The sequence below is a fragment of the Myotis myotis genome, unplaced genomic scaffold, assembly GCF_014108235.1.
Source record: "Myotis myotis isolate mMyoMyo1 unplaced genomic scaffold, mMyoMyo1.p scaffold_m19_p_3, whole genome shotgun sequence".
Classification (NCBI taxonomy): domain Eukaryota; kingdom Metazoa; phylum Chordata; class Mammalia; order Chiroptera; family Vespertilionidae; genus Myotis; species Myotis myotis.
The window spans coordinates 17,775,525-17,802,294 of record NW_023416335.1 but is presented as its reverse complement, the minus strand read 5'-3'; the positions used below and the strand labels follow the sequence as shown (position 1 = coordinate 17,802,294).

Here is a 26,770-nt window from a genome sequence, read left to right as displayed (position 1 = left end):
TTCTGGCTCTCTATCCCTCTCCCTTCCTCTCTGTAAAAAATCAATAAAATATATATTTAAAAAAAAAAAAAAGAAGTAGGCAAAGAACAAGAAAAAACTGAAGTCTGGACATTTCTGAATAAAGTTTTTTTGGGGGGGCACCTAAGGTGGCTACCATTTATAAACTAGAGGCCCGGTGCATGAAAATTCATGCACTGGAGGTGTGGGGGAGTGTCCCTCAGCCCGGCCTGCCCCCCTCACAGTCTGGGAGCCCTCAGGGGGCAGGTATCGATGCCCCCATCACACCTCTGCTGCTCCAACTGCCAGCAGCGCAGGCCTCGGCTGGCCCTGGGCAGCTAGGGGAGCAGCCGGCCCCGCCCCCGCTCTGGGCACTGCCTCAGCATGTTGTAAGGGTGTGATGGTCAATTTGCATATTGCCTCTTTATTATATATTTACAATCATAAACTCATCTGTCAAGCTATCACCTCAACACATTCCAAAGCTATAAAAATACTCTGTTTATAACTTTAAGGATTTCCTCCGCTCTCCCCCAGAGTTCTTGCTCTACAGAAGTGGCATAAACATAAAAAACACGAATACTGTGTTACATACAAAACAAAGAGTGAAAACGAGGCATGCATGTGATGGCGATAGGATAAAGCTCAAAGTGTGCAGTCCCGTTAAAAACGTGTGAGCGTGACTCCCGTGGCTGTGGCCTTGGCCTCAGGCTCTGTCCCCGGCTCGTACTCAACCTCCACATAGGCTCGCTTTCCCCGCGAGGGCCCTTTCCAGGGTGTTCTGCCTTTGTGTTTGGCGTCAAGGGCCTTCTCTTCTTCCTCACTGGAGGATTTCTCACCCTCGTCTCCATCGCTGCTGGCATCCAGCTTGTCCATATCCTAGCATGGGGAGTAAAGAAGTAAGAGCAGGGAAGACGCTAGTAGACTCATTCCCCAAACGCCACTGTCCTCTCAATTTTGAACAAACTAGAGCAGCTGTGGGCAAAGTACGGCCCGCGGGCCGGATCCGCCCGTTTGAAATGAATAAAACTATTGAAAAAAAAGACCGTACCCTTTTATGTAATGATGTTTACTTTGAATTTATATTAGTTCACACAAACACTCCATCCATGCTTTTGTTCCGGCCCTCCGGTCCAGTTTAAGAACCCATTGTGGCCCTCGAGTCAAAAAGTTTGCCCACCCCTGAACTAGAGGATTTATCTGCCTCTGTGTGTTTGGAAACCCTTCTTCCTGTCACCCATAAATCTCACCTCAAAGTCACTTATGTCACTCTCATCCACCTCATCAGCTTCCACAAACTCTCTTTTTCCCACATCCTAAAATAAAACATAACTGTTAGGTCAAAATACATGATGAAAATTCAACCTAGACAACTAGTTTTATGTAGTGGTTCTCAACCTTCTGGCCCTTTAAATACAGTTCCTCATGTTGTGACCCAACCATAAAATTATTTTCATTGCTACTTCATAACTGTCATTTTGCTACTGTTATGAATCGTAATGTAAATATCTGATATGCAGGATGGTCTTAGGCAACCACTGTGAAAGGGTCATTCGACCCCCAAAGGGGTTGTGACCCACAGGTTGAGAACCGCTGTTTTATAGTCTTTGATAAGTAAATGCATAAATAACAACCAGAATCAGTATTTACTTGCTAGGCAACCCAAGTCTACCTATTTCCAAGTTTAATACTTCTGAAATCAGTATTTAATATTTACAAACATTCAACTAAAATTATTAATTTCAAATAATCAAAAACTAGTTTAGTAATAGAAAAAGTATGCTTCTGTACCTATGTGAGTTAGTATACTGTGTAGCTTACCATCTACTTGCTAAATCTGCCCTTCTAAAAATAGTATGTTAATAGTAAGATTAAATCCCTGTAACTTTCAGTAGGTTCCTTAATGGTGTATTCTTACAGATGATGAAGGTTCTTCCTTTGTCTTTCACAGGAAAAATATTAGAAAGCCCATCAGTAAAATTAAAATTGTCAATGCACATTTGGTTAGCTGAACCTGGAGAACACAGAAGCCACTGCTGAACCAGAATTAACCTCACGATAGAAAACTAAGATCATTTCATTACTTTTGGTTAAGAGGCTGAAAATGACAGCCTGTCTCTCAAAATAGATCTAGTCCTATAGATTACTGCTGGACAAAACAAAAATACAAACAAGGCTTACTTCCTCATCATCTTCATCTTCTTGTTCCTCAGCATCTGAAGAGTCGCTCCCTGCCTCCTGCTGTTCCAGGGCCTTGTCGAAGGCATGAATGGGGAAGTTGTAGATGTCGCCATACTGAAGAACACACAGATTGGCTTTAACGATATTTGAATCTCACACTTAAAGTCCACTGTCCAACAAGCGTACTTTTTCCTCAGTGAAATGAGAATATTTAATTTGATGAGTAATATTTCTATCTTATTTTCAAGTCTAGAGCTGGCAGTGTCTTTAAAAAGCCCATTTTAACATTTAAATAATCAGTGGTTAATACCAAACTGGTAACTTCTATGAAGGATGGAAGAAAAATCACTTAAAACTTAGTAGTCTATAAAACCCAAGGAGTAGGACAGATGTAAAATTTTGCTGATAAAGGGGAATAAAGAAAATTTTTTTATTCATACTGTCTCTATAAATGACATTAAATCTTTAAAAGAGGAGAATAGACAGGAGGATCAGAACGATGGTTTTTGCACAGAGATCTGGAATTGCTGCGTTTGGGAACAGGAGTTGGGAATAATGGCAAAAGCGAGAGAGGTCTCGTACCGAATGGAGTATCAAGAACCACCAAAGCATCTTATGTGCTGGCATCAATGAACTTAAATGAAGAAGCCAGGACCCATATGTTATTTGTTCCAGGAATAAAATCATGGTGAACATCTAGCACCTTTAAAAATAAGACCCATTTCTCACTAGTCCCACATTTCCTAGCATGACAGTACCACCTAAAACAAAATCCGTACCCCAAGCTCCTAGCTTTCTCACCGTATCTTGTTTAAGTCTCTCCAGCAATTCCTTTTCAATGGCATTATCCAGCTGGGCAGCTATTAATGCCTTTTCCTGTAAGAAAAGAGCAAACCCATTTACCTCACTAGTATTCATTTTCTAGCCTGTACAAGAAGAAGAAACTATTAAGTTTTTATAAGAAAGAAGATGTAATCACTTCTCCCTCTTGCTATTATGGGGCTTCTGCCTCTCCAACAAGATGTATTTCTTTACCTCTCAACCCTTCTTGGTAACCTTTCAATGTAAAAAATTCCTAGAGTTTTTATAAATAGCATTTTAAATTCTAAAAAAGCCTTTGATTGATATACAAAGCAGGTAGATCTACATACATTTAAGTGTCTTAGAAAATAAGCAATCCTGAAGCAGACTCACAGAAAAGGGAACAGAGACCCTCATTCATTTACGTTTTCTAACACCATAGTAGACCCCTTGATACAAAAAAGAAAAAAAAATCTCTTCCTTCAATGATCTCTCACAGGAAATGATACATGGCATCAACCTGTACCACTTACAACCAAAACATACAAATCTCATCTCAACCCTAGCCTAAGATTGTGCATTAATTAGTGAAAATCATAGAGGATTTCAAAGTGTTACACACTGAAGCTGTGTTAGCATGAAGAACAGTGTCAGATAAATCACAATGCAGGAGACTGGGGCACATGGGTTAGTTAAAAGTCTACTGTGGTGGTCTACATCATTCTCTAAAGTAGGTGCTTACACCTCAAAGAGTGATCCAGTGAGATGTAGGAAGAAAATACTCAGAACTTAAATGTTACAAATATTTTTTATGCATACTGACATTGGTGACTTGATCTGTCCACAGAGCAAATAGTTGTGTCAGATACAGTGAACTAGATAAAACAAATAGCTATATGTCCGATAGAGTGAACATTTGCCAACCTTTTTTAAAATGACAAATGGCTGTCCGTATTATGTAATGTAGTAGGAGTTTTAAGAAATATATTTATCTGTTCTTTCAAGAGAAAGGGAATATTTTACCAGTGAGTTTAAAGAAAAAGAATTGTGGACAGACCACCTTAAAAAGAAAAGGACTGCCAAAACCGGTTTGGCCTACGGACTGAGAGGTCCCGGGTTCGATTCCGGTCAAGGGCATGTACCTGGGTTGCGGGCACATCCCCGGTGGGGGATGTGCAAGAGGCAGCTGATCAATGTTTCTCTCTCATTGATGTTTCTAACTCTCTATCTCTCTCCCTTCCTCTCTGTGAAAAATCAATAAAATATATTTAAAAAAAAAGAAAGAAAGAAAGAAAAGGATTACATCTATGTGATATTGCTGAAAACATGTCTCCTACAAAAATTTCAGTCCCACAATTTAAAAATCTGGAGACATAATTTCCCAAACCATTAAAAAATCATCTGCATTTTCCAGAGAGCTTCAAAATTATTTGGCATAAACGGAAAAATTTAATTTCTTCTGAAAGACTTGCATGAACACCTGTTTAACAATTGGGGGTGGAGAATGAAAATAAAGAGCAAACAATCACAATGCACTTCCCTAAGCATCCCTGCCATACCTATCAATTATGAGAGCCCATAAGGACAAATTTATACTCAGCTAAGAACCAGGCCATCACAAACAATTACTTATACCTATGAGTGCAAGTATGCATGTATAACACTTATAAATGATATAATGGGAGCATATGCTAAAAATTTTATTGATGGGGTAAGTGATCAAAAAAGCTTGAAGACCAATGATAAAATGCATTTGAGATACAGAACTCCATGGATTAATGGAAACAAAAGCATCAACATTATTAAAGTTATTTCTTGACAGAACTTGACAAATAATCAGGTAAATGTCTATTGCTAGAAAGGAAGTAAGTAAAGCAAATACCTAGAATGAATGGTTGGACTTGTTGGGAAAAGCTAATTCCTGGGTCTTGAAAAGCCTAAGAAAATTCAGCTCGACCAAAGTATCAGCGAGGTGGAGAGGCTGATTGCTCTCTGTGACAAAGCTGGAGTTTCCCGACTAGATTTTCCATGGACAGCAGGCCATTAACATCGCTAGTCATTACTTTGGTAACAAAGCTGCTCAGTTTATTTCTAAGAAATAATTCCAGTCTGTTCCTTACTAACAATTTCAAAATAATAATGAAAAACACACACCTCAATTTAGTGGCCTAATATGATCTGATGTCACAGGAATCTAATTAAAGCGATTTAAAAAATTCCATCTAATGTGAATGAGCGTTCTTATATTTCACTGCAAAACTACTAGTGTGTTTGATTAGAATGCTCTAACCCTGCTGAGGGCAATATGTAAGATCAGACATACCAAAATTCTGAATTCTGAAACATCTGACCTCCAGAATTTCAGGCAAGGAGCTGTGTCTCTCTAAGGGATTCTATATGTCTTCCCCATCACATATATCCCCAAGTGCCCACATTTTAACCTGCCCTGAAAGTCATAATCTTAGAATATAGAATATCAGATATCTTATGCAACCTTTACTGTTATCCATTAGTGTTATCCAGGGCTTGAAAAGTTTACAGACAATGGTGACTGAATCTTTTTCTACCTATATAGCCCTACCCTCAACGAAAATACAGACACTATGAATATCAGAACAATACGTTACCTCTCTTCTTTTTTCTCTCCGCTCCACCTTCTTACTCAAAGGAACAAGTTTCCTCCTACGGGAAATAAAACACGTTATCAGAAAACTCAAGTACATGTGCTACGTGTTCCTTTAAAAAATGAGAAGAAAAGGATTGGAATTCATTTTGTAGGATTCAGATCAATACAGCAAGATTATATACTTAAAATTTTCTAGATAAATCTAATGCTATAAAAAAAATCAAACATTTTTGTATCTACTTTAATGCGGCTGTTTTTGTTTCCTTGAGGTGTTCTGAGACTTCTAAGGACATTCACTATGCCAACAATACTTCAGTGAACTAAAAGGACTTTGTTGTAGAAGAATGACAGCTTTAATATTCTCCATTAAGTCTGGATTTCATGTCTCTTTTAAAAATGAGTTTGCATTGTACTCAAAGTAAAGTTCTTACATTCCTGTTCATTCACATTTTTAGGTCATTTTAAAATCCCCCAACAGGGGGATGGGAGCATGAGTGTGCGGGGCGAGAAGGGAGGTTGGGGGTTAATGGGGGGGATGAGGACACATTTGTAATACCTTAACTAATAATAATAAATAAATTAAAAAAAAATAAAATAAAATCCCCCCCATTTTAAGGTTCCTGCAGGGAGTTATAAACAGAATGTTCTGAAGCTGGTTTTCAGACAGAGAGGGGATAATCAAGTTGTACTATACTGTTTTTAAATTCCTGCAAAATCGAAGGGCACGCCTTTAACCTGAGGTGAAGCTTATTCTTAGCATACCACAAAAGGCTACCCCGTTGAATTTTATTGTAATATAACAGTATTACTAGAGGTTTCACAACACTGTTTCATATGACCCATGAAAAAATTGATGTAAAAATAAATAAATGATCTAAATACTTACTGTCGCTTTAGTGTAAGTTTTCGAATTCGAATTAGGTACTGGGTGATCTTGGTGAACCTCTGCTTACACTTGTGTCGAATGAAACGGGGCCAGTAAATGAGATTTTCATCTATTTGCTCCAGTGCCTTCTCATAGTTTTTGTGAAGCCGGACCTATCAAACAGATGAAGGAAGCTGAGCCCAGCGGGTGTGGCTCAATGGTTGAGCATCAGCCTATGAACCAGGAGATCATGGTTTGATTCCTAGTCAGGGCATGTGCTTGGGTTGTGGCTGGATCCCCATAGCGGGTGTGCAGGAGGCAGCCAAATCAACGATTCTTTCTCATCATTGATGTTTCCATCTCTCTCTTCCTCTTCCTGAAATCAATAAAAATATATTTAAAAAAGAAAAGAAAAAGGAAGCTTGAAGGGCAAAGATAAATGATTAGGTCTTCACTGTTAACAGCACTATGGGACCTAATAAGGATGGTTTCAAAGTTTAATCTAGAGATGATCATGGAAGAGGGAAAAATGTGACATTTTTGCTCTTGAGCAATGGTCATTGTAAAATTATGTTCCAAGTCTTACCCGTTCCCAGAGCCGCCTAGGAAAAGCTGCTCGTTCTATCACCTTCATGTACAGGAAGCACTGTCCTGCGGGATGAAGTAAATACCTTTAATATTATCTAGAGACTAAAGAACATCCTTTGAAAAGCTGCTGAGTGGTTCTCATGAAAGGTGAACCTGGGCCTTACCTTTCTCTTCTTTGATAGTGGCATACTGACTGTTTGCCAGGGGACAGGACGACCGGTTACACAGGCCAGTCAGGCTGTACTCATTTCTGCAAAAGCCCTGTGTCTTGGTTCTAGAATTCGAGGAACAGCAAGCATTACAAGATGGGTTACCAAGAGGGTAAATAAAGGAATCTTTGTCCAAGCTGCAAATCTAGACTCACCTTATCTTGAAGGAACAAAATTGCTTGTTTCCTAGTGTATCCCAGATAACCTGCAAGACAAAGTATAAATCCATTTCAACTGCTCTGACCCAGTAAGTGGCATATTAATCCAATAAACAATGCCCTAGGGCAGTGCCCTGCTTTATTGAGGAAAGAACTCTGTGAGGAATGAGGAAAAAATGCTTTGTAAAATAGTCTGACTTTTTTCTTTACACATATAACAGATTCTTATAGAAAAAGTAAATACAAATTAGCAATAACCATAACCCATTACCCAGATATTTCATTATTATTTTGTAAATATTTTCAACTTTTTCTGTATGTGTATACATTCCAAGAACTAGTATGCCTATATGTATGTTTTCAACAAAATGAGATCATATTATATATTTTGTAACTTTCCTTTTCTACTCAAAATGTTCACTATCCAGTGCAAAAGGCTACACAGTCTAGACTTTTGGAAATATGTACAATTTTTCATTGAGGGCAAGAAAAACATCCTATTGTTATCCTCTGCTAATGTGTGGTTTTTTGGTTTTGATACTTTTATTTATTTATATTTTTTACTGATTTTTAGAGAGAAAGAGGGAGAGAACATCAATTTGTTTTCCCACTTACTGATACACTCACTGGTTGATTCTTATATGTGCTCTGACCAGGGATTGAACTGGTAACCTTGGAATATCAGGACGATGCTCTAACCCAGCGGTCGCCAACCGATGGTCCGTGAGGTCCAAAAGGTCAGCGACTGCTGCAACCAACCGAGCTACCTGGCCTGGACTAAGGTGTTCTTTATTCATTCAGCATTTATTGTGTACTAATTTATGTAAGGCACCGACATCCCCAAATCCTGACAAACAGGAGGCACTCAAGTACTTGTTGAATGAAGGACGGTCTAGTCCTTAAAGGGTGTTACCTATCTAGTTAGGGAGAAAGACACATACACAATGCAGCAATCCGAGTACCAAAGAGGTGTAGACTGTATGAGAGCCTCTGAGCGAGCTGCCCCGAGGAACTGGGAGAGGCTTTAAAGTAGCTAAAGGGAAAAACTCAAACATAAAAGAAGGGAGCAAACGTTTCTGGAATTTTGTAGGATGCGTTTGGCAGGGGATGGAAGGAAACAGGTTAGAGGAAATGAAACTAGAGAAGTAGCAGCTCAATCAGGCTAGTGGCTTTAAATATCTCTAAATTATGATTCCGCAATTTTTATTTCCTGGTCAAACTTCTCTCCTGAGCACCAGACTCGTATATACAGCCAGCTGCTACCTGACATCTCGGCTTGGCGGTCTAAAAGGCATCGGACACATGAACATGTCCACATGGAGCTCTCGATTCCATTCTCTCTCAAAAGAATACTGTGCTCCTCCCCCAGCCTTCCCCTCTCCAGAAATAAAACCACCACTCAACTGTTGTTCAAATCAAAATATCCTTGATCTCTCTTTTCTTTTTCATTTAACCCCTCGCCAAGTCTTTTCTATTAAACCTCACATTTATCCATTTCTTTTCATATCCGCCATGACTGCCTTAATTGAAGCTTCCTTCGTGATATTCTAGTCCCCTTGCTTCCATCCTTTCTCTCCTTCAAAAACCTTTCACACAACTAGAGAACTTCACACAACTGTAAACCAGATGTCATTTCCCATGAAAGCCCCTAAGAACACTTCTTACAAGACTTCACATGCTCTTGGTGTCCTTGAATATATTCCTTCTCTCTTACCTCCAGATGTTTGTACTTGACGCTCCCACTGCCTGACTGACTGCTTTTAGCTCAGCCCCTCCGTGGCGGGCCATTCTCATCCTCTAGATCTCAGCTCAAAGGTCTTCTATTCACGGACACCTTCCCTATCTGACCTGGTCCCTCCCAACTGCTCTCTACGTCATCACCTCTGGTCTTTCAAAGCCCTGGGAGGCCCCGCAATGGTTCTTTTTTGTTCACTCGTCTCCCCGACAGAGGGCTCCGGGGAAGCAGGTCGTCTGCCTGGCTGATTAACGCCCACACCTCTAGGAATGACCACCATCCTGGCACACCGCAAGCGCGCAGGTATTTCTCCTACACGTTACTCAAGGAATGAATCTAGGATGCTTCCAAAACCGTAACTTGGGCAGACAGTGGGACACACGTAAAGAAAAACCCACACCCAGCAAAAGCAGACTGAAAAGTAGGGTGCACATGCATGAAAAGGATCCTTAAAGTGGATGCCGAGACTTCGCCGTATCGGCCCCCCACCCCCCACCCGCCCCCCAAGTCCCCCAGGCCCAGACGCACAGCCCGTCATTGCTGGGCACAGGGGCTGCAACCGCCGACCCTCTGGACTGAGGGGGGGTGTTCTGGCCCCCTAACCCCGCTGGGGCCACGGGCTGGAGGTCCAGGGCAGACACGTGAGAGCCCCACGCCCGGAAACCGGAAGCCTCGCTTCCGAAGCCACACGAGACAGGGGGCGAGCTGAGTATGCGCCTCTGAGTCGAGACACGCAGACACCCTGCGAGACACCCAGACACCCTGCGTAAACCCCGGGTGGCAGAGCACAGGAGACTCACATCATCGGACTGCATGGTGCCGGCAATTCAGCGTGCGGAGCTGGCCAGATCCCCGGAAGCACTCATGCTTCTTCCGGCGACTCACTTCCGGAACGCCTTAGTCTCACCTACCGCGAGAGCTCCGCCGTCTCAGACTGGCGCACAGCGCCGCCTGGCGGTGGGACGTGCGCGCGCCTTCCCGGCCCCCGCTCGATCCGCCGTCACTGCGCGCTCACGTCGCGCGGGGCTTGCCCGGGCTCGCTGGGGGCGCAGGCGCGGCTCGTGGCGCGGAGCAGCCCGCGGAGGAGGCGCCCAGTCCGGGAGCGCGGAGCCGAGAGCGGCCGGCGCGCCCTGGTCCCCGGCCTCCCGGTGCCTGGCCCTGCAGGCGGGTCAGGGCTACTTTGCTTTCACTCCTTCGCCCAGTGAGTGGGTCTCTAAGTCGGTCCTGGTAACTAGAGACCGTCGCGCCCGCAGACACTTGTTTGGTGGGCATGGGGTCCAGGTTTTAGAAATTCAAACATATTTTCGAAGGACTAACAACTTTTTTCAGCTTTATATTTTGACGGAGGCGGGGAGGGCAAACACCTTTACTAGTTCATATCGTTTTTCAAAAGAAAGGCCATTTTAATACCAAACGAGTAAGAGAGGCGCAATCTCAGAATAAGCATGGGCCCCGGCTTTGCATGTCACATACAGCAGTTCAATGTGTGGTAAGTGATTGTGCTGCAGGCAGGTGAAACCTCTGAATTAGGACCACCCTGCTAGACAGCATGGTTTCATCACGGATTTTTGGAGCCCAGCGTAGGTTATAAAAACCAACTGGCATTACCGAAATATCTTTGGGCAAGTCACTTAACCTTTATCAAACTTTTTCATGTGAATAATGGGGGTATGTGTTAAACCCATGGTTTACATTGATTCATAAAAAAAGTCGTGCCCGGCCGGTTTGCTCAGTGGTTGAGCTTTGACCAGGAGACCACCGTTGGATTCCTGGTCAGGGCACCTGCCCCGGTTGTGGGGTCGAACCCAGTAGGGGGCGTACAGGAGGCAGCCGGTCAATGGTTCTCTCTCATCATTATATTTCTATCACTCTCCCTCGCCCTTCCCCTCTGAAATCAATAAAAATATATATTTTTTAAAAAGTTAAGCATCTTTTCACATACTCATTGGCTCGTCACTTCTTTGTGAAGTGCTGTATAAGTCTTTGGCCCCTTCCTTCCCCCTTCTTCTTTTTTAATATTCTTTTTTTCTTATTTTTTAAATATATATTTTTTATTGATTTTAGAGAGGAAGGGAGAGAGATAGAAACATCAATGATGAGAATCCTTGATTGGCTGCCTCCTGCGCCCCCTACTGGGGGGGATCGAGCTGGGCATGTGCCCTTGGCTGGTATCAGGCCGGTGCTCTATCCACTGAGCCAAACCGGCCTGGGCTCCTTCCCCCTTCTTCCTGGATTCTTCTTTTATTGCATAGTAGGACTCCTTGATGTATTCTGGATACGCACTCTTTGTTAGACAAATATATTGCAAATATCCAACTTATCAATGTTGTCCGTTGTATTTGGGGTTTTCAGGAAGTTGATGCCATGACGATCAACCCATTTTTACAGAGAGGACAATTGAGGAACTTGGCACCAGAGCTCTGTGGGACCAGGGCAGCAGTCACGCTCCGGTTCCTGCCGGCGAGTCCAGCGCTTGCAGTGCCTCCTCGGATGTTGACCCTGGGAGCCTCCCTTGCCCTGAGTCAGTCCCAGCCCTCCCCGGGTCTCGCATTGCTTCCCCAGCGTTATCACCTCGTACTAGACCAGGGCAACGTCACTGTCGTTGGGTTATCTGGATTTGGAACTCAGTAGCTTCAAGTCAGTTTTACTTCCCGAGTAAACAACACCCAAACGATCATCCTGCTCCGGCTACCCAACACTGGTCCCTGACTACCGGCGCTCAGGCCTCTGCTCTGCTTAGCAGATTCTCAGTTTCCCTCCGCAGGTGGCTTTGCATACGCTGCAGTCTTCCTCGAGTTGGAGAAGAAAGTGCTTCCGACTTGGGACTTGCTTTAGAACAGCGGTTCTCAACCTGTGGGTCGAGACCCCTTTGGGGTTCGAACGACCCTTTCACAGGGGTCGCCTAAGACCATTGGAAAACACATACATAATTACATATTGTTTTTGTGATTAATCACTATGCTTTAATTATGTTCAATTTGTAACAATGAAAATACATCCTGCATATCAGATATTTACATTATGATTCATAACAGTAGCAAAATTACAGTGATGAAGTAGCAACGAAAACAATTTTATGGTTGGGGGTCACCACAACATGAGGAACTGTATTAAAGGGTCGCGGCATTAGGAAGGTTGAGAACCACTGTTCTAGAAGAAGGTCTCCGGGGCCTCCCAGGAACTTTGGGGAAAGGCTGTGCGGCAGGGCCCGCCTGGAACCGAGGTCCCACTTGCTTTTAAAGAGGAGGCGTCTGTGAAAACCTGGATCCTGGATCGCTGGGCCTGACCGCGCGGAGAGGTATCTCGCCTTCCCCAAATCTCCTCTCCGAGTCTTCGCCACAGCTCCAGGGGTGCGAACTGAAAGTGGGAAACCCGGGTGCGCAGAGCGAGCCTCCGGCACCAAGAAGAGGTGAGTGTGCGCATCGCTCTGGCTCCCGTGAAAGCCTGGTGGGGGCAGGGTCTTGGTGCCCACGGAGGCTGGGGCGCAGACCGCGGGACTCACGGCAAAAGGAGACCTCTTTGTGCCCAGAGGGAGAGGAAGAGGAAGACGGAGTTGTGTGCTGTTTTTGGAAACCTTGGGCAGCGCTTTCCAGGGACACTGCCCGAGATTGAAACCTCTCTGTCTGCCGAGAAAGTCCGGGTGGGAGGCAGGTGACACGCAGGAGCCCCGCTGGAGCCCAGGGGGGCAAATGGTTCCAACTCCTGGGGAGGAAGGCTTTCTGGTACCTCCCGTCTGCCAGGATCTTCCCAGTCCCACCAACGCCAGAACCTAACTCTGCCAGCGTGTACGGTGAATTGCTGCCCCCTCTCCCCAGGTCTTCCCTGAGAGTCACTTGTTGCTGGGAGTGTGTGCTGAGGCTGCGATTCCCACTGCCCAGCGGTGCAGAGCACAGTGCATTTAATGGAGAAGGTGCCCTGGGAGAGCCCCCAGCACAGCAGGCTTTGGGTACCAATACCTAAGCCATTTCCCGGGTATTTTTGTATGCAGTTCTTGTCCTCAGAACAGACCTCATTTTGTGTAAGATTGAGAAATAGCACGTGTGATTTTAAGACAGTTTCTGGGGATCTTTTAAGGAGTCTTTAATATATAGCGAATACCATGCAAAAGGACTTTTTCTTAAGACCATGGCTTCAACAGGCCGCTCCCTACTCACTGCACCAGCTCCCAAAATAGCTGGGGAGAATGTTCTGTGAGTTGTGGCTTGGATTGTTAATTTCATTTGTGGAATGCATTCAGTACCCTAGGGCTGGGCACAGTTTTGTGTATGGCAAGTTGGTTTTCAGGACCTCATTCCCTTATACGTCCTTCCTTCTCTCAAACTGGGACACCCCAGGAGCTGTGACCCATCTTGGGCTTGCTAGTGACTTCACACTACAAGTAGGAGGTTGTTTCTCCGTGGTCCACCGTGGTCTCTCAGATGGAGGGCTTCAGCTGGCGTCTGGCCACCTGCATTGAATGAGCAGCCCAGGTATTTGCACACCAGAGTGGCAGAGCCACCATCTAGTCAGCACCCTTGCCTCAGTTTTACAACTTTCCGCTCTGTCTGCAAGCCAGAGGCAATGTCTAGCATCAGAGCATCACTCAGGTCCGTTCAGTGTCTGAAATTGCTGTAGTAACTCTTCATTTGCTGGCTTCCTGCTAGATGGCAGTGTCTAATAGTGAATTAAATACACAATCTCAACTGTTACCGTTATTATGGCTCATCTTTTATTCTTCAATTTTAAAACGTAGTATGTTTTCAAGTTTTATCTTACAAACAGAACATTTCTGAAAAAAATTCAAACTGGTTAAATTTAGGAAATTAAAAAAAGTTTGGGAAGCAATATAATATTATTGATATGTAGGCATTTTTAAAACACATTTAAATGCTTCCTAAATTTGAAATCTAAAGAGTTGATTTCAGCAAGAAATGCAATACCTAATTCAATTAACAGCATTCTGCAATGAGCGTTTGTTATAATTCCTGAACATGAGTTTTAAAAATTAAAAACAACTTTTATATACAATGTTTTTTCAGATATTTATTTCTTTGATAATGCAATTTGTGTTTTCAAAAGTTAATGTTGAATTACTAAAAAGGAGAACGGAGATCAAGTAATCCTAAACTTGTGCTATAGAAGTATTTATTGTTTTATATTTCCAGAAATCTTAGTTTATGTTGACACAAATTGTCTTGGTTGGTGTTTCTTTAATTGATCAATCTTTCTTCCTTGGAGAGTTTTGCTCCTGGACACCATTTATGGGATCAGAGAGCTTAATTTCAGGACGAAACCTGAGATCATCTGGGCCAGCCCTTTGTCTGTAGGCGTGTGAAGTGTTAGCCTTGTTAGGTCAGTGTTATTTAATCGGGTCCTCATTCATGATTACTTCAACGATCAAAGCAGATGAGAGCTTTTGATTCAGATGGGCCAAATAGGACAGTTGTAACAGGTAACCATAAGCCCTTATTGGAGAAAGAACAGCAACAAGAAGACCTTCGAAGGACAAAGATGAGAAAGAGCCCTGTTCTTGAGGCGCTGGCTCAGTTCTTCCTGATATGGAATCTTCAGTCTGTGCCCCTGTGACTTTAAAAAACCTAGGCCTCCTGAGTCCTTCTCTTTGGAGCTTTATGTCAGTCATTTTGTTTTGTTTGGGAGTATATTTTTATTTAGTTTCTATATGAAATAGATTCACTAATTGAGGGTGTATTAGCACTACGTGATTTGAGTGCTTTGCTGTGTGTCTAGAATTTAAGAATGACATCACCTTCAGTTCCGTAATAGAAATGTGAAGGTGTTTGGGCTACAACTTCTGTCCCCCCATTAATCACCTGTTTTGTTTGAGTCGTCACCTGGCTGCCAGTACCCCTTTCTCTCTCATTATTCTCTAGTTGTCTTGCCTGAAATGTGTACTTGGCTGAAGAGGATGACCTTGCCAGATGGAAATCTGCAACTCAAAACACTGTTTACATAAAAATGAGTGCTCAGCAAAATATGAAGTCCATTAAAAAAGAGTGAGGAACACATGAACACAAATAAATGGTGATAAAGAAAATTGGGTGAAAGTGGAAATTGTGGAACCATCACACGTTTGTCAGGTGCCCAAGGGACAGTTGCAGCACCAAGGAAGTCTGCAAAGGAACAAAGTCGTCTTTTTAATGTTCGACAATTAATCTGATAGGCACCCAGTAAAGCAGCTTTAATAGTGTCCTAAAATCCCTCAGCTTCCTGCATCTGTCTACTGCTGTAGTAGAAACAAGCACACGAGGATATGGATCTAGATCTCCTGGAATTGGTATTGGGGAGGAGTAAGGCTTCCCAAAGTGTGCAGCCTTGAAAGTCTTGGAGAATGGCTAAGGTAGTGAAAGAGGTATGGATGTAGGTAGAGACCAGAGCACACAACTGGAAACTACATTCCAAGAATAGCAGGAACAAAGGGCATGTGTGGTGGGGAAAGGAAAGGAAGTTAGAGAAGGGAAGAGGGGTCCAGGGAGTGTTGTTTTCTTTGTTTCAAACTATAAGGGAAAGTTTATTTAGAAACTTACAGAGGCAAAAGAAGAGGCCCTGGGGGTTTGGGAGAAAGAAAGGTAAAGGTGAGGAGCCTGGGGAAAGAAGAGGGGGAAGGGAAAGATCTGCTGGGTGGGGAGCTTGCCTGTGTTATTTCCTAAACTGATGAGATTTATTCAAGATGTATCTTGAAATCTTGGGGAAGCCATTGAAGGATTTTAATCAGAGGAGAGAGAGCCAATCTACACTACAGAAACAACTCCAGCTAAATGGAGAGTGCAAGGGGTCAGAGTGGTGGGAACATCAGTTACCAGGCTTTCGGAGTAACCAAGTAGGAATAAATGAGGAGTGTTAATGATGACAAGTAGAGTTGAAGGGCAGTAGTTACAAAGTGCCTGGAGAGTTGTCCAAAGGCCCTTAGACCTTTCCATCAAGCCTACCGCATCACCTGTCTTCTCCCGACGGCCACCATCCCAGGGGTGCTCTGAGGATTTATGCATCATAAATGAAAACATATTTTGGGAGAGTCAAAGCTACTTAAGAAATTATACTTTAGTGTGAATAATTTAAGTCTGGGAGTTAGATACATTCCTTCTAAAGACCACCTGGTAGAACCTTATGCTCAGTTAAGACAGTCTCTTCTTATCACAAGGACTCAGCAGTTACTAGAGGAGAGAGATCAAAGGAGTCTCCTCAGAGCTCTGCCTCCTGCTCTACCTCGTTCCTTTGCCAGACATAGAAACTGCCTGGGGGTGGTTTCTCATCTTAACACCCAGGGGCACAGGACAGAAATCGTCTCTCAGTCCCATTCTGAGACCCTTAACCTACACCTTGGACTAGCCCACATGGCTGAAATTTGAAGCTGGCATCCTCACGTTGCGAATTCACTTTAAGATATTCAGTTGCTCTCTTCTGTGCATTTTAATTCAAAATAAAGTGGAGAAATGTAGAATTATTTTAGGGTGAAAGTGTTGCTGGTTTGGATGGAATAGCACGTGTAAGATAGGAGTAGTCACACTCAGCTCCAGCTCCCTCTCTGGGCAGCAGATGGGCAGCCCCAGGCAGTGCACACCAGCTGCACACACAGTGCATGTCAGGAGCTTAGCTCCAGGTCAAGAGGGTTGGTGACTGAGAACCGTTCACATGTTGTCTACCATGGGTGACTGTCTGAGCAAACACACATCGTTCCATCTGGAAAGGCGTGCTCCGGGGCACCCTCTTGGAGGACTCAGATTCACCCCGCGTGCAGTGAGGAGACAGAAGGGAGCTCTCCTCTCGGGGTCCCATTGCATTGGAGCTTGCTGGCCTTCACGGTGCTCTTTGCAAGCCCATCTGTCTCACCAGTTGGGGGATGGCTGACTTGATGACAAGCTCCTGGGGAATTAATACCATAAATTAGATTGATATGCCTCAAGGCCTGGTTCATGGCTGCATGCTGTCAATCATAATTCCATCTACACTAGCTGGCTGTGTTCTTTAGAAGTGGGCATTTAACCACAGCTTGGTCCCTGAGACCCTGCTGTATTTTCGGATTTGGGTATATAACCGCAATTGAGGGTCTTTGGATGGAAGGGACTTTGTAACCTTAAATTCTTCTGTCATAGTTCATACAGCCATGTAAAGACTTTAAAAGCCCCTAGGCTAGGCCTGAGCTGTGTGGTAGCTGTAAAAATATCCCAGGCTACGTCCTCACATTTTCTCTCCATCTTTTGTTTTCCCGTATTCCTGACTCTTGTGTACTCTTAACAGACCGACACTGTTTTTCCTCTTTCTTTTCCACTGATCTCGCAGTCAGGTGACCTGATTTCTAGACCCTCTTCAACCTTTAAAAGCTATGATCTTGGTCAAATCACTTAAACTCGCCAAGACTTGGTGTCCTTATTTGTGGGAACTGAGAATATACCCACCTTGCCTGCTTTATATGATGGTGATCAGTAAGGTTGTGGGGAGTGATATATCTAAAAATCTTTAAAAAATGATATAGTTTTATACCCACTTATGGTGGTAATGTTATTTCATTACCTAATCTAGGTTATATTAATTATGGCTATAATAAGCTGCTTTTGCATAAAAAATGATAACTTGATATTTCTGCTATGCAAGGGAAATAATGATAGTTAGCTATGAAGAAACAGAGGCTTAGAAAGATTTAGTGACTTGTCCAAATTTATATTATGTAAAATGACAGAGCCAGGATTGGAACCCAAAGGCTAGCTCCATGTTCTATGTAGTTAATAGCTAGTAAGGCCCACTGAGTAGAAGGAGAGGTGCTTTTCAGGTTCTTACAGATTATTACTTTTTTCTCTGGTATACCAACTGACAGAGCTATTCTACGTAGGTTTTTTTGTTTGTTTGTTTTTCCTCTGTGATTCAGGCAGATAATCTGTGAGTGTTGGCATTATCTGGTAGGAATTTTATAGTCTTAGTGTTGAGAACTTCAGAGTCCGACTGATTTCCGGTTGTAGTACTTATAAAGGTTAGTCTTGGGCAAGTTACTTTACTTCCTTCAAATTCCATTTCACCCTTAAAAGTGAGGACAGTCATTGCTTCTTCATTGAGTTGAGAGGATTGAATAAGCTCACCCATGCTGGGTGTCTAGGAAGGGCCTTACTCATAATAGGCCACTCAACAGATAGTTGCAATCTCTTTCTTGGCAAAGTGAGTATTGCTCCTTTGATGTTCCTATTGATTGGGCAGAAACATATTTTATATGAATTCAACTTCATTTTCCACCGTGGGAACCATGCCAGGGTCCCCGGATGGTCAAGGCCAATTGGAGCACAGAGGCCTTGTTATCAGTACATCAGAATGGCCAAAGGCCACTCTGGGCATGAGCCGAATCGGAATGTCCAAGGACTCTGAGCCTGGGAATCCTAATCAGGCCAAGATACCATGAGTGGGTGCAACACATGTTACACTGTGCTCTGCAGTAGCCAGTATGATTGATGTAACTATTGGCAAGCCTTCTTTGTCTAAATGGTGTAAAAGTAGGTTACTGACCAGCTAGTAGGCTGGAGTATGGAGAGACGGCAGCTCGGATGGAGTGTGTGAAGAAGTCTGCTAGAGAGAGCAGCGGGACAGGAGAGACAGGAGAAGCTCCTCAGCCAGAGAGCTCAGGTGCTGCTACAATGTAAGGTGGTGAGTCTCTAGACTCTAGAGGCAGCGTGCGGCTGCTCAAATAATAGCTGTGAGTATAGAGACTGATGTTGCTTTATGGGAAAGATACGTATTTACCAGCCGGTGTCCGGCTGCCTGCCTGTATAGACTTTGCTATAGGGACTGTTCTTGTCTGATGGCTATGTGACCACTGGCTTCTGCAATAAAGACTCATTCTTATATACCCACTACCAATCATGCCTTCTCCGTCTGCCCCGCCGCTGAGAATTGAGCTGTGTCTAGTGAGCAGAAGATAAAGGAGGAACTTGGACTAAGTTCCTAACAGTTGTACACTAGGCAGTGTTCGAGAAGGACCTGCCCTGGCGTAGTCGGATAGGAGAATTGAGAAGAATACATGGAGTCAGAGCCTGTCAGACCAGCAGAGCTGTACAGTGCTCTTGCTGCTGGCTCCAACATCCACTTCAAGATATAATAATAAAAATTATAATAATATTAAAAAATAAGGTAGCGAAGAGTTATTGGACATTTGTGTACCAGACAGTGAAGCAAGTGTTTTAGCAGTCTTATATAAAATGTTATGGGTTGGCTCAACGAGATAGACCACCGACTCAGAATTTAAATTTAAAAGCCTTTTATTAAGCTGGCCAGCTGACCACAGCCCGCACCTTCCCCCTCTGGGAAGGTTTGCAGCATGTGGTAGAGATCAAGGGTGCAGTATGATCCTTTATAGCAAAACAGTGTTACCTTAGAAGTTCACAGAAAGTTCATAAGAACAAAGGGGGGTAAACAGAGTCACACCTGGCTGGAGCGTATCATAACACATTGTTTTTCTAAGACAATCTAGCAATTTTTCTTTCATGGTTCCTAACCCTAATACAATCCTTCTCCATATCCTGACACAATCCCTCTCCATACGTCAGTCCCCCCTCCCAGCACATTCAATTTCTCATGTCCCATTTTCTCCCCTTAGCACATTCTGTAACATTCTGTAACCCTTCCATGGCTCAGTCCCACACCCTGTAACATTAAATTGGCATAGTAACTCTTGGATTAGGTAGCATTATTATCTACATTTTGTAAATTCAGTCATGGAGAGGCTAGGTTAAACTGGCTGGGGAGTTGAGATTTGGATCCCCACAGACTGACTCTTGAGTTCATTTTCTTCATCACTGTGGGTTGCAGGAATTCCATGGATGAAAGAAGAAAAATGTACTTTTCACAATTTCTTAGACTAAGTCATTTTGTTGCTAAGAGGAGAAAAAATATTGGACTTAAAAGTAAATCAAGGTAGATCCACGAGAGGAGAGCATACCTTTAAGACCAAAGTTTTTAACCTGAATTCTACATCATTTTTAGGTTCCTAATTATATGTTTAATTTTATAGCTGAGAAATATACAAGCAAACCTACTTTTTTTTTTTTTTTTTTTCAGCAATGCTCTATAGTTTAGAAGCAGTGGTTCTCAACCTTCTGGCCCTTTAAATACAGTTCCTCATGTTGTGACCCAACCATAAAATTATTTTCGTTGCTACTTCATAACTGTAATATTGCTACTGTTAAGAATCGTAATGTAAATATCTGATATGCAGGATGGTCTTAGGCGACCCCTGTGAAAGGGTCGTTCAACCGCCAAAGGGGTCGCGACCCACAGGTTGAGAACCGCTGGTCTAGAGGAAGAGCGATCCTTGCTCTGTTCTGAACTCCACAGTGTCACTTGCCCTAGGCATTTGACTTACAGACCCCTGGGCGTAAAAGGTGTTCTGTGGGACTTAGTTCATTTCTAAAACTTTTGAAAATATTATCCATTTCAGATAGATGAAAGTCTTATTTCAAAACTTCCAGAGAATCACATTGCCTACATAACCCACTGCTTTATTACATGTACCATTAAAGATGAAACACATAAACCAATAATCATAATTCTTTATGTTGTGGCTGAAGTTATTTTCCTTGGGAGGAGTTGGGGGCCAATGGATCATTATCTATTTTTGATCAAAGCCTGAACTTTTATTTATTTTTTCTTCCTAATTTTTATAGGAGTGGGTGGATAGTCCTTAGGACTGATAATTTCGACTCCACTTCTCTCTTCCTTTGAAACCTAGATAGAAGGAAGGGATTACTTGTAAATGGCTTCTGGAATTCAACCTTCTGGAGGAAGAGAAAATGAAGTGGAAACAGAATTTCAGACTTGAGACCTGTTTGTAGACCTGTCACTGTGCTCCAATGGGCTGTATGACCTTGAGCAAGTCACTTCACCTCTCTGGTTTTGGTCTCCTTATCTATGAGTGAGGACTTCATGATTTCAAAGGTTCCTTTTAAAGTTTTGGGTTTTTACATGATAACCATGAAAGACATTTATTAAGTCTGCACTATGGCTAAAAGATGAATTGTTTATTACAGAGTTTTTTTGATGCCTTCTGGTCTGAAGAATCTCCAGCTGCTCTGATGATAGCTTAAGAAGACTGCATGCTGTTCCCTCTCAATGCCAAGCCAGGCCCACTCGGAACCTCTGATCTCAGTCCGTCATGGAGACCAGGTCCCAGCAGGAATGGCAGTGGAGGAAATTGACACCCAGATGGTTCCTCCACATGAAATGGTCTCAGGCTGTGGGCCGACGAGAGAACACCTGGTAACCAGGCTCGCCCTCTGTCAGCCCACCCAGGGCAGGGCAGCATGGTGCGGATTCAGAGGAGGAAGCTTTTGGCATCTTGCCTGTGCATCACAGCGACCATCTTTCTGCTTGTCACACTCCAGGTACCCAGAATTTGGGTTGTGCAGTGTTGATTCCTGGACCTTCGCCACCATTCCTGCCCCACCTTGTTCTCTCCAAGAACTTTACTTTTTGCTTTATCTCTCAGGATCAGGGTTTCCTGTCTAAGGCACTGGAAATTCTTCTTTAACCGATGAAAGTGAGATTTAGTGAGTGGATGTGTCAGGTGGAAACAAAATCAGTGACTAGGGATCAGTGTGTGACTGTTGTAGGGTATAGTTTTAGAGGAAAGTAGAGCTCAGTCTGTCTTATCGGGTCAAATTGGATGGCTTTCTCAAAGTCCCCTATTGTGATCACGTCTGAAAGATAGCATTTTTGAGGAATCAGTGGCTATTTTGAGAACAAGATAGCTGTTCTGCAGAACACAGACATCTGCATCAATAACTCTGTCATTCTTGATGTATTTACCAGACCAAAGATTTTCAACTTTTTTTAATCTCATGGCACAATAAACCAGTTACTAATATTCTGTGGCACACCAAAAAATATATTTTTTGCCTATCTGAAAAATGAATATTATTATTATTATTCATTTACCAATAATAATAATTACCTACACTTTCTGCTCCAAAGTGACATTAAAAAAATATTTTTATTGGCTTCAGAGACAAAGGAAGAAGGAGAGAGAGATAGTGAGGAGAGAGAATCATTGATCAGCTGCTTCCTGCACTCCCCCTACTGGGGATCGAGCCCACAATCTGAGCATGTGCCCTGACTGGGAATCAAACCATGACCTCCTGGTTCATAGGTCTAAGCTTCCGGAATGCGACAGGAGGTATGGCTACTGGAGCTAAACCTTCATCTGGATCTTGGTTTCAGTTTGCCACCAACAGTGTGCTTTGGGCTGTTTCCCAGTCTTCCCTGATACATTGACTGCTTTGCTATTTTTTTTTAAACACTAAAAATGAATATATGTAATGCCGGTGTATTTAGGACCATTTCTGACATTACTGGTTTGCAGGCTAGGCAGATAATTTGCTATGTTGGTAGGGTAGAGGAAGGATACATTTAAAAAAAAAATCACGTTGTGGGCTCTGTATTAGTTTGCTAGGGCTGCCATCATGAAGTACCACGCTGTGGCATAACCAACAGAAATTTCTTTCTCACTGTGGAGGGTCGCAGTCCAAGAGCAAGGTGTCAGCAAGCAGGGTTGTTTCTCTGAGGCCTCTCTGGTTGTGGATGGCCATCGTCCCCCTGTGCTTCACATGGCCTTCCCTCCGTCCTTGTCTGTGTCCTCATCTCCTCTTTTTATAAGGACACCAGTAGTATTGGATTAGGGCTCACCCTGAGGGCCTTGTTTTGACTTCGTTACCTCTTTAACAAACCTATCTCCTATGGTTTAGGCATGGGGGGTACTGCTTCAACATATGGATTTTGGGAGGGGCACAGTTCAGCCCATAACAGATCTCATAACATAATTAACAAATTACCTAAACATGTAAATGCTGTGCTGACCTATAGTTAAGCCAAACCGTTGTGGTTCTCTGGAGGAGATCATTCATCTGAGACATTGTTTTCCACTCACATTTAACTACTAGTATATTTTGTGTGTACAACCTATAAATTCTTTACACACACACACACACACACCCAAAATGTATACACACTTTAACAGCTGATAACTCAATGTTCACTCCTTTTCACGTTTAGTTGTTTTGAAAGAATGGGTGAAGCCAGACTAAGCTTTGAACAAAGAAAATTTATCCCAAAGTGCCACTAGATTTTTTTTTTTTAATGGGGAATACATAAAAGATAAAGTTTACGGAACAAAACAGCAACAATCGATGAATTGAGGATGCACACAAATACCGAACAAAATGATTCTTGATGTTTGAGGTTCCATTGCTTCGCATTATCAGCAGCACCTGGATCAGAATGGTCATCAGTTTGAAAACAGGCTTTGACAAAAAATATTCATTTCTGTAGATTCTTTTAAATTTTGAAAATGAGCTGTATGTTAATAAACATTGACTTTATAATCATTTAAAGTGTGTATACATTTTTGGGGATATGCTGTATATATATAATCTTTATTTTTTAAATTTTACTTACTTTTTAATTGCAGACATAATTATTGAATACATTTGGAGCATTTTGAAGTGAATCTAGGACATCATATCACTTCCCCTGGATTTACTTTCGTATGATTCCCTAATGATGGTAACTTTTAAAAATTCAGAATAACCATATAACTGTTGTCATACCCAACAAAAATTAATAATTACTCAGTACCATCTGTATCCCATGCTGTGTTAAATCTTTCCTGATTATCTCAAAAAAGTTTTTTTTCTAAATATATTTTTATTGATTTCAGAGAGGAAGGGAGAGGAAGAGAGAGATAGAAACATCAATGATGAGAGAGAATCATTGGTTGGCTGCCTCCTGCATGTCCCATACTGGGGATTGAGCACGCAACGCTGGCATGTGCCTTGAACGGTATCAAACCCGGGACCCTTCAGTCCGCAGGCCGCTGCTCTATCCACGGAGCCAAACTGGCTAGGGCATCAAAAAAGTTTTTTTTTATAATGGGTTAGTTTGAATGTGAGGTAAACAAATCCCACACATGGCATTTAGTTGGCGTGTTGCAAGTTTTGTGTGTATATTTTTTTTCTATAAAAATTTCTTTTGCTCCACCTTTGATGCCATGTCATGGATTTGTTGAAGGAACTGGGTCTTTTGTCCTTTTGAATTTCCCAGATTTTGGATTTGGCTGATTTTCTTCTCATGATTTTCTGTAATATGTTCCTCTATCCCCCATATTTTCTACCACCTGATAGGGATAAAAGCTGTTTGGCAGAAAATCTCTCCTTAAAGCAATCCTTATTATTTGAAAATAAACTTATACTTCACATTATAGACACTGATGAGAAACAGAGAAAAATTTGTCTTAGGAGCTATATTCATGGCTTTCTATAAGTCATTAAGTTGTTGGTTGTACATTCGAAGTGAAGGTTGGGTGAAAATATAGTTTCTGGCTATGAGTCAACTCTGCTCCATCAAGCTCCTGGGGAAGAGGCACATTATTATGTTACTAGGGGCCCAGTGCACAAATTCGTGCACCTTGAAAGGAACTGTGGGCCTAGAGGCTGTGATGGGTACAGGGGCGGGTCTCGGTCCATCCTCCATGTCTCTGCCCAGCCCCTCCCACCATGGCCCCTGGTCCCCTGTCTGCCAGCAGCCCCACTCCTGCCGCTGCTGCTCCCATGTGCTGATGGCTGATGGTGCAGAGTGATTGAGGCTGGCACCATCAGTGGGTGCGAGTGGCGGCTGCTGCCCCAATTGCCCCTCAGGAGCAGGGGGAGGTGGAGAACCCTCATTTTTTATGATTTAATAAATCATAAAAACCCATGATTTATTAAAGCCAGTATCATTTTTTCTCCTTTTGGAATACTACTTCTACTGAACACTACTTGGTGTTCACTCAGTGGCTCTTAACATTTTTTTGGTTATTACATCCCTCAGGGAATCCAGTGGAAGTCATGGACCCTCCCCAGGGAGTTACAAACTCTATATCACATCTGTGGGCATAAAGAAGGTGTTACCCTTGACTGCTGAGAGTGAGAGGACAACACAGGTCATGTCCTCTCTGATATCTATAATAATAAAAGTGTAATATGCTAATTAGACTGGACTACCTTCCGGGCAACCTTCCAGATGAAGCCGCAGCAGCGGGGGCCGAGCTCCTTGCATGAATTTCATGCATTGGGCCTCTAGTATTTTTTTAATGCTCTATCAATATCAATATCACCCCTTAAAGTTTGATGAAACGGCAGCACTTTTGGAGAGCAACTATTCCACTTATTCCACTCTGCCCACCTGCCCTTCACATTACTGTTACTGATGGCCTAGCTTTCCGGTGATCCAGACTATCTGAAATAAACACAAACTTGTTTTTACATAGGAGGGAGCCCAGTGCTCATGGTCCACTTCACCATCCCGATGCCATAGTGGGTATCATTAGACATATAAGACCCAGGTTATGATACATTTAGTTGTGACACATAATAATGAAAAACCATTTGGAAATTCAACTCATGTTCCCTAGAATCTCATCTCATTTCATAGCCAGGTAATAGCCCTGACTCTCATATGATTCTCTTTTGCATTTCCTCTATGAGAGCTGTCAAAACTATTGGTGCTTCTTCACCAATAGTTGCTCTCCAAAAGTGCTGCCGTTTCATCGAACTTTCATCATTGAGACAAAAGTAACTACATATGCCTATGAAACAGAGGAGAAACGTATCTGCTATGTGTTCAGTAGGACTAAGCAGCCTTGTTGGTGGATATTTTAGAGCCTAGGTCCTTGCCCTAATCCCTGGAACCTGAGAATATGTTACCTTGCAAAGTGGACTTTGTGGATGGGATTAAGGTGACACACCTTGAGAGGAGGAGATTATCCGGAATTATCTGTGTGGGCCCAATGAGAACCTTGCTTGGCTGTGCTCAGAGAAAGATGTGACAACAGAAGGAGTGTCAGAGAGATGCAACATTGCTGGCACTGACGGTGGAGAAAGGGGGCTGTGAACCCAGAATTGTGAGTGGCTCTAAAAGATAGGAAAACCAGAAAATGGATCCCTTCTCTCGAGGTCCTAGAAAGGAACATTGTACGTAGCCTTGCTGATGCCTTGGCTAGCCCAGTGAGACTGGTTTTAGACTTCTGACCTCCAGAACGATAGGATAATTATTGTTCATTTTTTTAAATGGCTGTGTTTGTGTAATTTGTTACAGCAGCAATAGAACCCTAATAAAGGGCCTAAATCATCAAGATGGATGGGAGACGTGCAAAAGGCAATTAAATGGTCTAACTCTGGTAATATCTGTCTCCTCTTTTAGGTAGTAGTTGAGCTGGGAAAATTTGAAAGGAAGAAGTTTAAAAGTTCCGATTTGCGAGATGGACATGCAAAAATGGAGGAAGAGCCTACACAACTCTACCCTTTCCCTAAGAAAGATTCTCTGATCCTGAATAGGAAGAAAATGTTGGAAACTGATAGCTACCCCATCATGCTCTGGTGGTCCCCACTGACTGGGGAAACCGGCAGGGTGGGCCAGTGCGGAGAAGATGCTTGCTTCTTCACCATCAACCGGACCTATCTACATCATCCCATGACCAGAGCATTCCTCTTCTATGGTAAGTGGGGCTTTTGCCTTTCTGCCTTTGTTTGTTTCTCTAAAGCTGCATGACTGCTTACTTTCCAAAGAAGAGATGGTGGAATCCCCTAGAAAACACTTCAGCATGCC

At 42.9% G+C, this 26,770-nt stretch overlaps 2 protein-coding genes across 6 annotated transcripts in view; one reads left to right on the top strand and one right to left on the bottom strand.

Annotated features, from left to right (window-relative positions):
- Positions 1 to 395: 395 nt before the first annotated feature.
- Positions 396 to 10,070, bottom strand: MAK16 (MAK16 homolog). 2 transcript variants are annotated; one of them, XM_036297479.1, is made up of 10 exons: positions 9,961 to 10,070; positions 7,423 to 7,472; positions 7,223 to 7,332; positions 7,057 to 7,121; positions 6,492 to 6,643; positions 5,607 to 5,661; positions 2,980 to 3,054; positions 2,179 to 2,292; positions 1,248 to 1,313; positions 396 to 876 (listed from the first exon to the last, which is right to left on the bottom strand). In XM_036297479.1, the coding sequence occupies exons 1-10, from the start codon at positions 9,973 to 9,975 to the stop codon at positions 661 to 663; spliced, it is 918 nt and encodes a 305-aa protein (XP_036153372.1). In that variant the 5' UTR covers positions 9,976 to 10,070; the 3' UTR covers positions 396 to 660. The 2 variants fall into 2 exon arrangements, with proteins under 2 accessions (XP_036153372.1, XP_036153371.1); XM_036297478.1 differs by lacking the exon at positions 9,961 to 10,070 and having other exon boundaries at positions 7,423 to 7,511.
- The window catches only part of FUT10 (fucosyltransferase 10), a 78,692-nt gene continuing 61,262 nt past the window's right edge, over positions 9,341 to 26,770 (top strand). Inside the window, exons 1-4 of one of the 4 annotated variants that reach the window (XM_036297474.1) lie at positions 9,341 to 9,463; positions 12,403 to 12,569; positions 21,163 to 21,516; positions 26,366 to 26,660. In XM_036297474.1, coding sequence (XP_036153367.1) covers positions 21,436 to 21,516; positions 26,366 to 26,660 — 376 coding nt within the window. In that variant the 5' untranslated portion in view covers positions 9,341 to 9,463; positions 12,403 to 12,569; positions 21,163 to 21,435. The other 3 variants (XM_036297475.1, XM_036297473.1, XM_036297477.1) reach the window with 3 other exon arrangements.